This window comes from Sparus aurata, chromosome 23 (genome assembly GCF_900880675.1).
Source record: "Sparus aurata chromosome 23, fSpaAur1.1, whole genome shotgun sequence".
Lineage (NCBI taxonomy): Eukaryota > Metazoa > Chordata > Actinopteri > Spariformes > Sparidae > Sparus > Sparus aurata.
The window spans coordinates 22,455,098-22,467,617 of record NC_044209.1 but is presented as its reverse complement, the minus strand read 5'-3'; the positions used below and the strand labels follow the sequence as shown (position 1 = coordinate 22,467,617).

At 45.0% G+C, this 12,520-nt stretch overlaps 1 protein-coding gene across 1 annotated transcript in view; it reads right to left on the bottom strand.

The window, feature by feature from the left end:
• Nucleotides 1-1,550, bottom strand: part of plekhh3 (pleckstrin homology, MyTH4 and FERM domain containing H3) — a 34,962-nt gene extending 33,412 nt beyond the window's left edge. The window contains exon 1 of the mRNA XM_030406701.1: nucleotides 917-1,550. Coding sequence (XP_030262561.1) covers nucleotides 917-1,051 — 135 coding nt within the window. The 5' untranslated portion in view covers nucleotides 1,052-1,550. The remainder of the gene's footprint in view (nucleotides 1-916) is intronic.
• Nucleotides 1,551-12,520: the final 10,970 nt, after the last annotated feature.

The window sequence follows — 12,520 nt, the reverse complement described above, 5'->3', positions numbered from 1 at the left end:
CACTGGTTGGTTGCACACAGACAAAAGGGCCAATAAATATATCAGCGGGCTATGCAAGCAGGGGGCTCCAGGTGATATCACTTTTATCAGTAGTCATGTCTTTGCAGCACAGAATACCTTGGCCTACCATACCAAGTTATACGTTATAAAAATCAAGCTTGCACTGGAGTCAAAGGCCAAACATTTATGAGAAAACTCTCCTTGATGAGAGCGAGGAAAAGTGCACAGTCCCAATGAATATTTGAGGGTGGATTTTTCTAAGAGACTGTACATAAAGAGCTGTACATAGGGTCATACAGAGAGAGCCTACCTCAATTCAAGGCAACAATGCCCCCTCACAAGTGGGTGGACAATGCTGAACTCTCTGTGCCTGATCAGATGACTAACATTACAGAGAAGACAAGGCCGCAGTCTTATTTGCAATTGAGCGGACGGAGGCCAAACACACAGGATCAGTTCAACACACTGGGTTTAAAGCTTGCATCAGAATATGTGTGTGTGTGTGCGTGGGTGTGCGTGTGTGTGAGGGATTGCTCAATGTTCCCCAAGCCTTCAAGACCAAGCAAACCTGAACGTCACACTGGCCAGAGGCAGCAATACATTCATAAATACATCTATCCTGCGTCTGTTATAGAGGTTTGCATGGAAGAAGATGGTGATTCCCAGCTAACAGGTAACATGTGTAACACTGTAGGGGAACTTTTATTATCATAAATCCAAATCCATATCTAGAGTTCTTAAAGTAACCAAACACTGTAACCATATCTGTTTGCATAAAATTATGATTATGTTTCCTGAAGCTGAACCTGTTTCATGGGTTGTTACAGTCCCAGCATTTCAATACATTGAGTGAACTTGTGTGTATGAAGTATTCATGCACATGAGCTCCTGTGCAGTGCAGGTGGAGGGTTCTTACCCGTCCATTGGGAGTCAAGTCCTCCTTGTTGCGCAATTCAAAAGACTCTTCCTCCTCTTTCTCCCCATAGTCCCGTCCAAGCAAACTGAAGCCCTGCCTGCAGCACAGAAACCAGCAAACTCCTTGCAAAGGCATTCAAATGAGGTTAAGTGTGTCCTCTCTTGCTATCCAGGTCGGTGAATTCAACACTCGCGGTGTTGCCTCGGCCGCAAGTAACTCCAGAGCAGACAGCAGGAGACCCTCTCCATAGATATCCAGCGAGGAGGAGGATGAGGAGTAGCATAAGCGTCGCTCTCTCCTCTCTGTCAGTCAACATGTACAGATGTCTCCTCACTGTACATGACAGCAGTCGTACTCCGGCGACACCGGCAGCGAACCGGTTCAAGAAAAAAAAAAAATCCTCCCTCTCCCTCCAGACACCTTGCTCTCCCTGTTTGAACTTCAGACGACCAAAGTGCAGGAAACACACATTCAGTTTCCAAAAGCGGCGTTGTGGGTGAGAAACACACCGAGCTGAAGGCGCCTGACACGAGCGACACGGCCGCTGTCAGCTTTTAATAAACACATTTGGTGAGTGACATGAGAGTGCACCTCTGTAAAGCTCCGACAGTCAGACTTCTGAGTTTGAACAAAAGCGTGCTGCAGCTGGGACAGGGTGGAGTGGGAGGAGCTGCCCCGCCCACATGCCTCGCGTCTGCGCTCTGATTGGCCGAGCACAGACACTCCCCGGAGTGACACGCCCCTCCGCACTGACAAAGCGTCCCACGTCCTCTGTGGGTATGATGATGATAAAGGGATTCAAAACCACCAAACACTCATTAGTGAAGGTGTTCTTACAATCTGACATATCTGTGGCATTCGCACATTAGATTATACTCTGTAATGAATGCAAATAGACATCAGTTGTGATTTAAATCTCCTGCCTTGTATACAATTCTATAATAGAATCAACAAAAAGGATCTAAAACACAACTGAATAGCATATTAATGTACTTTACTGCACATAATTAAAATATAAATAGTTATCACCAGTGACTGTGGAAGAAGGAGAATAATCTTTATTTGATCACATATCGTCCAATCTTCATAGTGAAACTGGTACTCTGCATTTAACTCAAAGGGGCATTGGTCAATTCTCACACTCAGGAAACAACTCAAGATCTAAGTCAGTGCCCTTGACCAAGCTGCATCTAACATTTGCTAGAAACACACAAAAAACAAAACAACATGCCCACTTTAGAGCAAATGCAAGAATAAATGTTGGCAATGTACATTTCTGTAAAACCACAGATATGTCAAAACATTTTCTACATTTCTTTATGTTGCAACTTTACATGTCGCTGGGTGCAAGTTTCTACTTTATGTTGTGATAATGCTGTGTGTATGGTCTGCTTAGGTTTTTAGGCACAAAAACCGCTTAGAGTGGTTAGGTTTAAGGAAAGACAATGTTTTGCCACAAACACGGCTGGAAGCTGTCCAGCTGTCTCCTTAAAACTATCCAGCGGTATCCTGCTTACAAATTTTGAAACGCAGTCTCGAAATGCGGTCACTAACTGGGCCTTTCCTGCCACAGCCCCCTCCACCACCTAATATCTGAAAGTGACATAAACATGTAACGTGAAAGTGGTATGACACGTTTTGTAGATATCTCAACTACATAGCTATTGACACCTACAAATGTGAACATACCAGTGGTTTTCAGAAACGTTGACAGCCAACATCTTAATTATCCCTGCGGCCGGGCTGGTTTGACTTGTCTGTTCTGATGTAACATAAACACAACAATCATCAGTTTCAGGTCACTGTACACTGATAAAAATATATAAATATACTATATATATTCAATTTCTGCCAATATATCCCTCACTGCACGTTTGAGTAAAAGCAGCAACGCTACACTTTAAAGAAACCTCATTCAAAATAAAGTAAAAGCAGGCTTAAGGAATAACGAACTGACCACATGTTTATATTTAAAATCTTGATCTGAAAAGTCTAACTACTCTTAGACCCATACAATGGAATAATACTATACTATAGTATCAGATGCAAAAGTGTTGCATCTCACGCTACTTGGCTGCCTTTAGCATCAGTAGTGAGCGAGCATGAGAGCATGACTGGCTGATTTTAAAAATACCCTCTTTGAAGAGGAGATCAGATTTGTCATGATATCAGTAATTAGCCTCAGTGTTTGGTTACCGTCTTTTTCTGCACATCTTATTTCTTGCTCTTACCTGACTCTCATTCTTTTTTTTGCTTTTCTTGCGCACACACTAACACACGCACGCACAAACACACACACACACACACACACACACACAAACACACACACACACACACACTCCTCCCCCACTCTTCCCTCTTCCACTTTGCTGAACAGTCTACAAAGATACAGCGGTAGGAGGTAGGAGGACGGGTGCTAAATCCAGACACGTGATACATCCAGCCCCCTCGGCACTCATGCTTATTTCTCCCTTAATATCCCTTCATTTCCCCTTCTCTGCTCCGTGCAAACTCCCCCCACACATCCCAGTCAGCTGGCTTTAACTCATTCCTCACCAAGGAAAGAGCTCTTAGCTGCTGGTTGGTCCACCCACTTTAGCTTGATGGATACACTCCTTTGATACAGTTATCCCCCACAACACAGACACACACACCCACCCACCCACCCACACACACACACACACACACACACACTCCGCTCAGTTTTTTGCGCACTGACCCTTTAGATACTCTTAACCCCTGTCCTTACTGCTTGAGGGCTTAGGAAATCAATAAAAAGGCTCATGGATGCACCTTTTCAGCTGGGGTGTACTCAGCATTATGCACAGCAATCCTTAACCGACCCTCACCCCATCTCACACACACACACACACACACACACACACACACACACAGACACTTTCAAGTAAACACACACAAACACACTGCCCCACATTTCAATCCCCCGATGGTTTCAGGAACAGAGAGGTGGCTAGAGGTAACTGAATAAAATTGACTTTCAATTCCCTTTCCTTTCATCGTGTGAGTGTGCATTACCAAACAACTTGCATATAATCGCGTGCAAGAGAGAATATTTCCTCAACTCTTTTCTTGAAAAGTACAGCAGCCCTGCCCTCTCCGCGCTCGCTCACTCTCTCCCTCTCTGTCTGTATCCACTCTGCAGAATCTCTCCAGGCCAGATCCTCCCGGTCCTCCCCCCTTATCCCAAAACAATACGCTGGGGGCCCCTGCTCCCACAGACCTGGAGGAACATGTGTTTTATTTTTAGAGCTCACTCCCTCGGCCCACGCTAGTAAAGTGAAAAAAAGAGAAAAACCCCTCCCTCCATATATGGTTTCTGAAATAGAAGAAGTCAGAACAAAAAGCACATCAGGATTAGCCTCGAATATCCGTAGAAGCTGTCAGATACTGTCTGCGATTACCCACAACTGGAGAACAGCTAGACAAACTACAATGATATTCCTCCTCCTCTCATAAACTCTGCTTTCTCCCCTCTGTCACCCCTTTCTCCTCTTTCCAGGAGATGACACGCGATTCTCCGCTAACACACAGGCGCACACACATGCACATTTGGATACACGCGAGATAACCTGATACAGTGTGTCAGGTTAGAGGCACCAGATCAGGAGAAGGGCAGATGATTTGGTCGGGCTCCCAGTAGAAACACAGGCCAGGCGGGCGAGCCTGAATGCCAGAAGAGAGAGAGGTGTGAATCTGGAGTTAAAGACGGCTCATAAGAGACTGGGATGTCGATGCTGGATGTGGTGGAGCTCTGAAACTGCTTATATCTCAGACGACAAGAACAAAAAATTGATTCTGCTTGATTTTACTTCACTGTGGTATTTATGAAACTTTGTTTTTCGTCTTTTCCTCTTCTTTTTTTTCCCTTCTGGCTGGTCCCACCCACTTCCTGCCTACCACTCCCCACAACACCGTTTGTTGAAACTGGCGTGTGGGGTTTCCAGTGGAGACGCAGACACAAGTCACACATGTCAAGTTGATTGGAGACAGAGCAGGGCCGTGCGCTGTTCCCTCCATTCTCTCTCTCTGCCTGTCTCTCCCTCTCACTGTCTCTCTCACTCTTTCCCCTTTGAGTTTCTGCCCGCCAGGATCCTGTTTCATTGCAGCCCGCATCACAGCCAGACTCTTATGTTGGTGAACCAGATTGATTGTCAACAGAGAGCGATGTGAAATCTTGTCTGCCAAGGAGCTCCCTGCATGGTTCACAGTTGGGTGGCTGTATGTTATGTTGTTCCTTGCAGTGTTCTCTAGGCGATGATTGATCAAATCTTTTGATATGTTTGAGGGGCACTGTGAGGTTTCTCCTTTTGTGGTTTTGTTTGAAACCGAGCTTTCAATGTGGTCTGCAGACGCTTACAGAAATGATTCAATAAGAAGCTCGGTGTCTGCTCGAGGCAGCTGCTCCGGTCTTTGGCGATACGCACGAGTTGCTCCTCAGAAGAGTAGTTCAAGGTCAGAGTTTATCTGACAACCCTGAACTAAGGATTTAGGATAGGAACTGACCCCCAGTGACCCCTCACCTATGACTCAGACAGGATTTCCTCCCCACTGTGTCCAGCATTGAACTTAACCCTCATCCTGCCGTGCCACCACCCCCTCTACCACCAGCCCACTGTGTTTAGGTCCAGCAGAGATTTAGGCTATGGGTTAGTGAACAGAGGGCTGCTGTGTGACGGCTGTTGGCCCATGTAATGGGATAGGGCTGCTGTGGAGCCCTTTAACTACTGCAGCACTTGACCTGAAGTTCCCACTGTGAAATATCCAGCTGTGCATGTGGATCGTTTGTGACAGATCGGCTTTTTCATGTGGAAATTCTGACGAAACGATGATGGAAGATAGTTCATGAAATTAATGATAAAGAAACTGGAAAGAGCTGCTTTCAACTGCACACATGCCTCTGCCAACGAGAGACTTGTTACAAGCGAGGAGAAGCAGTGGGATTCTTTGGCACGCAGCTGAGTTCCCATCGATACCATGTCCAGTACCGTCTGTCTTCCTGTCCTCTCCTAACCTGCTCCAGGATCAGTGTTTACCAGTAATGGGGACACCACAGGGAGGGAGGTGTTTCTAACCCTGGCTGTGGGTACATCTGTTCCTAGGGACTGGATGGCACACAGGCCTGTGTCAAGGGAAGGCCAGGCCGGGGAAAACATTCCCAGCTTCAACTCCTGACCCTCTCGCCCCAGTTAACCCCTCACATTCTCCCTCTCCCCTCCTTGCCAGGTTTCATTACAGTAACCCTTAGTGCTCCAGAGTCTTGCATGCTGGCTCGGCCTGTCGACGCATAAACTGCCAGCAAAAACGTGTGCAGTGGATGAGTTACTGTGTGGCATGGAAGCTTCTCAGGAGTGATATTCTATACCTGAGGCATCTGTCTTGGCAACCATTTGGCTATGGATCCATTATTGACTGCATATTACAGCAGCAAGCTATTTTTCTAGTACAGTCGGGAAAAACAGGAGTGACGTTCACTGTACAAGGTTGTTTGCGTTGTCAGTTGCACTGGCGAGTATTTAGGTGGGCCAACAACCATTGTTCATGCTACCTTTAAACTCATGTAGCCGCATAATAATGACTCAAATTCGAAAAAGGCAGACATTCCTCAGCTTGGGGAAAAAATGAAAACAAGAGTAGTCACAATACCAGAAGCCTTGTTATCTGTAACCGTCATCAAAAGGTAAGTAAGGCGGAGGAGGCAGAGAGTAAGATGTGGGATTGATAGAGATGGATAGTCAAGCTGAGCAGATAAAGAGACGGGAGACCTCAGATAAAAACTTGGAGAGGAGACACAACAACTGGCAACGCAAACAACCAGCAGAGACACGGCCCTCCTCATACTGTCGGGTATTTTCACCTCATACAGGAAATAAAAACAGACAGTGTTCCCGTAGACAGTGCATCCTCTCATGTCTGGTAAATGATTTATAAATGTCTGTGATCGGTCATGTTAGCTCTCGGTGCATTACCACATGCTTGAGGCAGTCCAAATCAGAATACTTTACAATTTACGTGTGGTGTTTGGGAAGCCGTGCAGTTAATGGTTGTGGTACGGTAGGTTTGAAAGTTGAGCGTTTGTGCGAGGGAGGAGATAACTTATTGACAGTTAGGGAGGCTGGGCAGAGGGCCAAAGTCCTTCAGCTATTTTTAGGATGCTGACTGTGTGAAAGTGCGCTGAATGCAGAATTGATGACACACTGCCAAAATCTGAACCTGTGCCGGATTAGTGATCCGTCTGTGCACTTGAACATAGTTGTACATGCGCATATGCGTCCGTGTGCTTTTGCAGAGGCCTGTATGAAACATGCATCCAGTGAGATGCAGAGGTTTGTATCTTTTTGTGCAAATTAAAGGCAGAGCTTGTTTATTGGTGGACACCATGAATACTGAAAGATGGATATCTCAGAAAGGATTTGTAGAATCATTGGAAACGGTCTGTTCTCCGTAAAGGAGTCTTGCTCTGTGCATCTGAGCTCGGTCTCACTCTTGTTTCCTGTGTTTAGATATCAGCCTTGAGAGTGGCTCTTAGCAGTACAAGCAGTATAATTACTGAATATGGAAAAAGTGCCCACTGCTTTACCTCAGTCTGGGCAGCAGAGCGACTGAGTAAACTTCTCTTCCTTTGGTCCAATTTGCAAGTGTGTATCTGGGTGTCTTTAGAGGGAAACCCACCCTAAAACAGAATTGCAGTCCTCTGTGATCTTCCACACTTGAAACATTATCGTAAACAGGAACAACTCTCTAGAAAACCAAGGCATCAGTGACCAGGGGAATGAATGAGAAGCTATTATTTTGGATAATTGCTTATGTTGTTGAATTGTTGCATTTTTTTACACTTTAATTAGTTTGGTTCAAAAGTTCAAAAAGATCCGGTGTTTATATCAGCAGGAAGTCATCAAACATAGTGTGACACCGCACACAATGGAAGTCTGCTATTCATAGTTACTTGAGGGAGTATAAAGGAGATGGAGTCTTTCAGGGATTTTCATCTTTATCAAAGTAGAGAGAGGGAGACAAGACAGATAAAGAGAGGGGAAGGTAACATGCAACAAAGATTTTAGACTGCTGGTATTCAAACTCCAAACAATCCAAGCGAATACCATCCAGTAACAACACTACATGCATCGGTTGATATGCCAGTTCTCTCCATTTACACATTTATGCTCCAATGATTTTTGCATCAAAGTGATAAAAATCCCTCCAAATGGTCTATTTATTGAACTGCGTATGAAAGAGGCCGCGTTCTGCCTTCTGGATTAGTCAGTGATTTGATCTCTGATAACACATCAGTCATGCGGACACATGCACACTTTAAAGTGAAAACATGTTTCTACACTTCTCATCTCTTAAGTTCCTAGATATGTATCCCAACAAAGTCAGTTTAATGGGTTAAGGAAAACGATGTCGCAGTATAGGCTGTGTGTATATGTGAGCGCCTGTCTGGTAGTTGTCTCATGTTTCCTCCAAACTGTTGCTATATGCCGTGACCTCCAACAGCAACATTCATGGATGCAGAGGGTGAACCCTGCAAGAAGTAGGGCCGTATTTTATTTCTGCACCCTCCCCCCACACCAAACACACACCCTCAGTCACACACTGCACTCCACAAAACTCACCTGTTCACTGATGGATCATCATCAGGCGCAAGATCCACTCCCAGTACATTTACTCAAGTAATGTACAAAGTACAATTTTTGAGGTATTTTCATTTTTCCTGCTACGTTACACTACATACTTCCGCTCAAACTACATTGACTGTATGTGATAACCTTATTCACTAGTTGGTTTGTTGATTGCATGCTCCGTCAGAGTTAATTACCACATTTTCATGAAACATATTTATCTTATCGGCAGTTGGATTACAGCGAAACAAAACACTGATACCATGATTCGGAGCAATGCTGAATATCAGATCCAAAATATCAGCCAGACCCCCGTATACAATGAAGGCTACATGTATATACAATTTATGTGAAATTTTCCTTTATTTGTACATTTGTTAGTTTTAGTTCATTTATTTACTATTTTCAACATTGCTCCCATGACAATGATCTCTCTCTCTCTTTTCGACCTGAGGCACTAGAGGAGTTTCTGAGTTAAAGAGAATATTTCAGTCTTTTTCACCCATGAAGAAAGGTTTTGGTATGACATCATTGTAAACTCGCCCTAAACACTCAAGAATTAGGCCTCCCTTCCATTAGCTGCACTGAGCGCTGCCCTGCAGATGCCCCAACCCCCACCTGCAGCAGGCTGTGGGTGGAGCGGGGCCCGGCATCGAGAGAACAAGCCGTTCTGTAGCCTCGCTGCCAAAGGTACTTTACTGGAGCTCGACTCCAAGGAGCTGAGCTGGGGAGGGGAAGGACACAGTTTGGATGTCTGGCCAGATATCTCAGTATGTGTATGTGTATGTGTGTGTGTGTGTGTGTGTGTGTGCATAGCACGGTGCACTGCAGAAATGGGCCAGCAGAACTATTGACCTTAACAATTGCTTTAGACCTGCTTGCACATGTGAGGAAACCAAGTACGCTTTGGCCACTTCCCAGTGTGCTCTAATGACTGAATGAAGAGAACCATTCAGTTGTTGCCTTTTGAACACAAACACAGAAACACCGCTGTTTATCCAGCCTGACCACCTCCATAATTTGTCATTTGGCGTGACCCTTTTCGTCCTCACTCATCATTATCCCAGCTGCAACTGTCATTTGCTACAGTCAGCAGTTCACATCAAACAAAGCCCAAGGCAGAGCAACAAAAGAGAGAAGACAGTGGGCAAACAAACTGGGAGGCAGACTAAATAACTGCGGCTTGTCTGCCGAGCGAGGGACACACAGCCCAGCGGTGTGTGTGTGTCACTGGCCGCGGCTCTGCATCTGTGTGTGCCTGTGTGCTCATGTTGGCAGCAAACATGGGAAACAAAAGTGTCTGAGCTCCATGCATCTCCACTGGGCTGCAGCTGTTGTTGGTATTGAAACTTAATGCAGGTGTCAGCGCTGTTGTCTTTGTGGAGCTGTCGTTCAGCGCATATCTTCTATGTGTCCTCTGTGAGTAAATGCTAAAAATGTACATTAGAGTCTGCAAAGTGACAAGCACAAGCGTCATAACTTGTGCTTCAACACAAAGGCATCGCTCGGTTGTTCTAACAGAGGAAAGTGCAATCTGATGAGAGCTCAGACGGCTTACATGCCCTACTGTCGTATTGACAGGCAAAACCCAAAGGATTCCTCTTTTAAACTGGAAGGGGGACATTAACTTATTAATTTTGGTATCTTATTGATTCATCTTTTACATTTTCTTGACATTTACAAGGCTTTACAGTGGAAATCAACACATAGTTACAAAGTGCTTTACAAGAAAATAAACTGGTCAAACAGAGAGACAATAAGATTACAGGAAAACACTTGAATTCAAACAACAAAACAGAGTGAAAAATTAGTGTTAAGAAGTATAAGATTGTTCTGATTTCGCCTGAGATGCTCAGGCAAGAAAGGGCAGTACTGAGTGTCTCAGGCTGGGCTGCTGGTTGCAAATGGCATGTCAGGCCTGAACAACGGACAACAGTCAGCCTAATGTACCACAAAGACTAGAAAACAGGCTTTATCTTGCAAATTCACTTCCAACACCTATCACACTAGGTCGTCTTTGTTTAATTTGTTCCACAACTGAAGTGTAAAAATGACAATTTACCAGTATTTCTGTGCTGAGAACAGGATAACTGCCCATTCGTTCCAACAGTTATTATGAAACCGCGTCCCATTGGACCAACAGCCTGTAATCCTCAAAAACAAAAGCCCAGTGCTGTGAAGCCCTGACTTTTATTTGGTACATTGGTTTGGGAATGTTGTTTCTTGTAAGGCTAGAGAGATAATCTGTTAAGGGCAAAACCCCCAGTTTACCAGGAGACAGGAGAGAGCTGGTGTTGAGTTCATATGTGCTACCTAATGAAGTGTGTTTCCTATGACATCTCGATAAGCAGGTTAGTGTTAGAGCTATCAATTCACGCTAAGGGGGTATTCCTTGACAAAGCAGCGTAAATCTCAGGAGCAATGGCAGCCACTGAACTAACAACTGTGTATTTTCTGTGAAATGGGCTTTCGGAGCAATGGCTGTTTGTATTCGGGACAAAGGGGTGTTGGACGAATGGGCTCGCGGTCCAATGGGACATCTTTTAGACTATTGGGATTTCGGAATAATGGGCCATCGGAACAATGCCATGTCAACAAGAACAGTTGCCAGGCAATTGGAGACCACAGGAAGTCTTCTAGGTGTCATTTACACTGGGGACGCTGGGGACATATACCCAGCACTTTTTGAAATGACTGAATTCATTACCAACCTTTATCATGGTTAGCCATCAGCAACTTATTTGTAACTGGCTGCTGCCGATTCTGGTGTGAAATTACGACAACATTTCACTCCAGAAACTAAAATGTACATGGAGTACACCATAAGCTAAGGCTAAACAACATCCACCATGCGCAAGAAAATGGTTTCGATAATAACGGATGTGATCAGCATGTAGTAACACACTGGATGGACTGGTTAGTTAGCTTGCTAACTAGAATGAGGTTTGCAGACATGTCAAGATGATTGTGTCTTATCTGCTGGATTTTACAGTAGGTATGGTTACAGCGAAGTAGTTGCTAATGTCTTCTCAGTTTCCCTCTCTGACAGTGTATTTGAAGACAACTTAAACAAAAGTATTCTGGGCCCTTATGTCACCACCACTTTCCAACACAAAGTACCACTCTTGACTGTGAATAATCAACAGGAAAATGATGAGCTGTCGTGCTAACACTTCAGTGTTTGCATGGATTACATAAACGCGATCCTATTGAGTTTCAGAGGTGCTGGTAGGTGTCACGTTTGGACAGAGTTAATTTGAGCTAGTATTTCCCCTGTGCGCCTAAACACATCTTCCATGATATCAAACTATTCCTTTAAGATAAGATCCTCTTTAGAAGTCACCAGTAGTTGGCTTTGGAAGGGTCCCTTCACCCCCTCGTCCGCGTCCTATGTTGAATTGGTCGGTGTGTTCCCACTATGAAGGTGTGAGAGGTCGAACAGGTTGTAGCAGCTGTCTTGGACCCACCAGTTGAGCTAACACTGGCGGGGAGATCTTAAGAGGTGGGATCCCGGTCTGGGGATCCCCTGCTGGGCTTACTTTCTGCTGGGATTGGCCCTGGCCAGCAGGAGGTCATACCGGTGTATAGACACCTGAAAGCGGGCTGTCTAAATAGCCCTGTTTACAAGAGCTCACACACCAGTATGAAGGGACATCAGGTTCCCATAGGTGGTGGCCAAACACAAACACCTGTCATGGAGTCCAACCGGAGTCCAACTTTTTCAAAACCAGCCGTTGTCAGCACTCCTCAGGACTGTTTTGTGTTGGACATATCAGATACACATAAATAAAGCCAGCGCTCATCTCTCCAACTTTACAGACTCCTTCATCCATCTTCATGACAAGTAGCACTCAACCATGTTAACAGATCAGCATCATTATCTCTCGGAAACATCTGGGAGTGACTCGTGACATGACCCCTGTTTGTAAGTAGGAGTGTGTTTGTGTGCCCGCGGTGGTGTCTA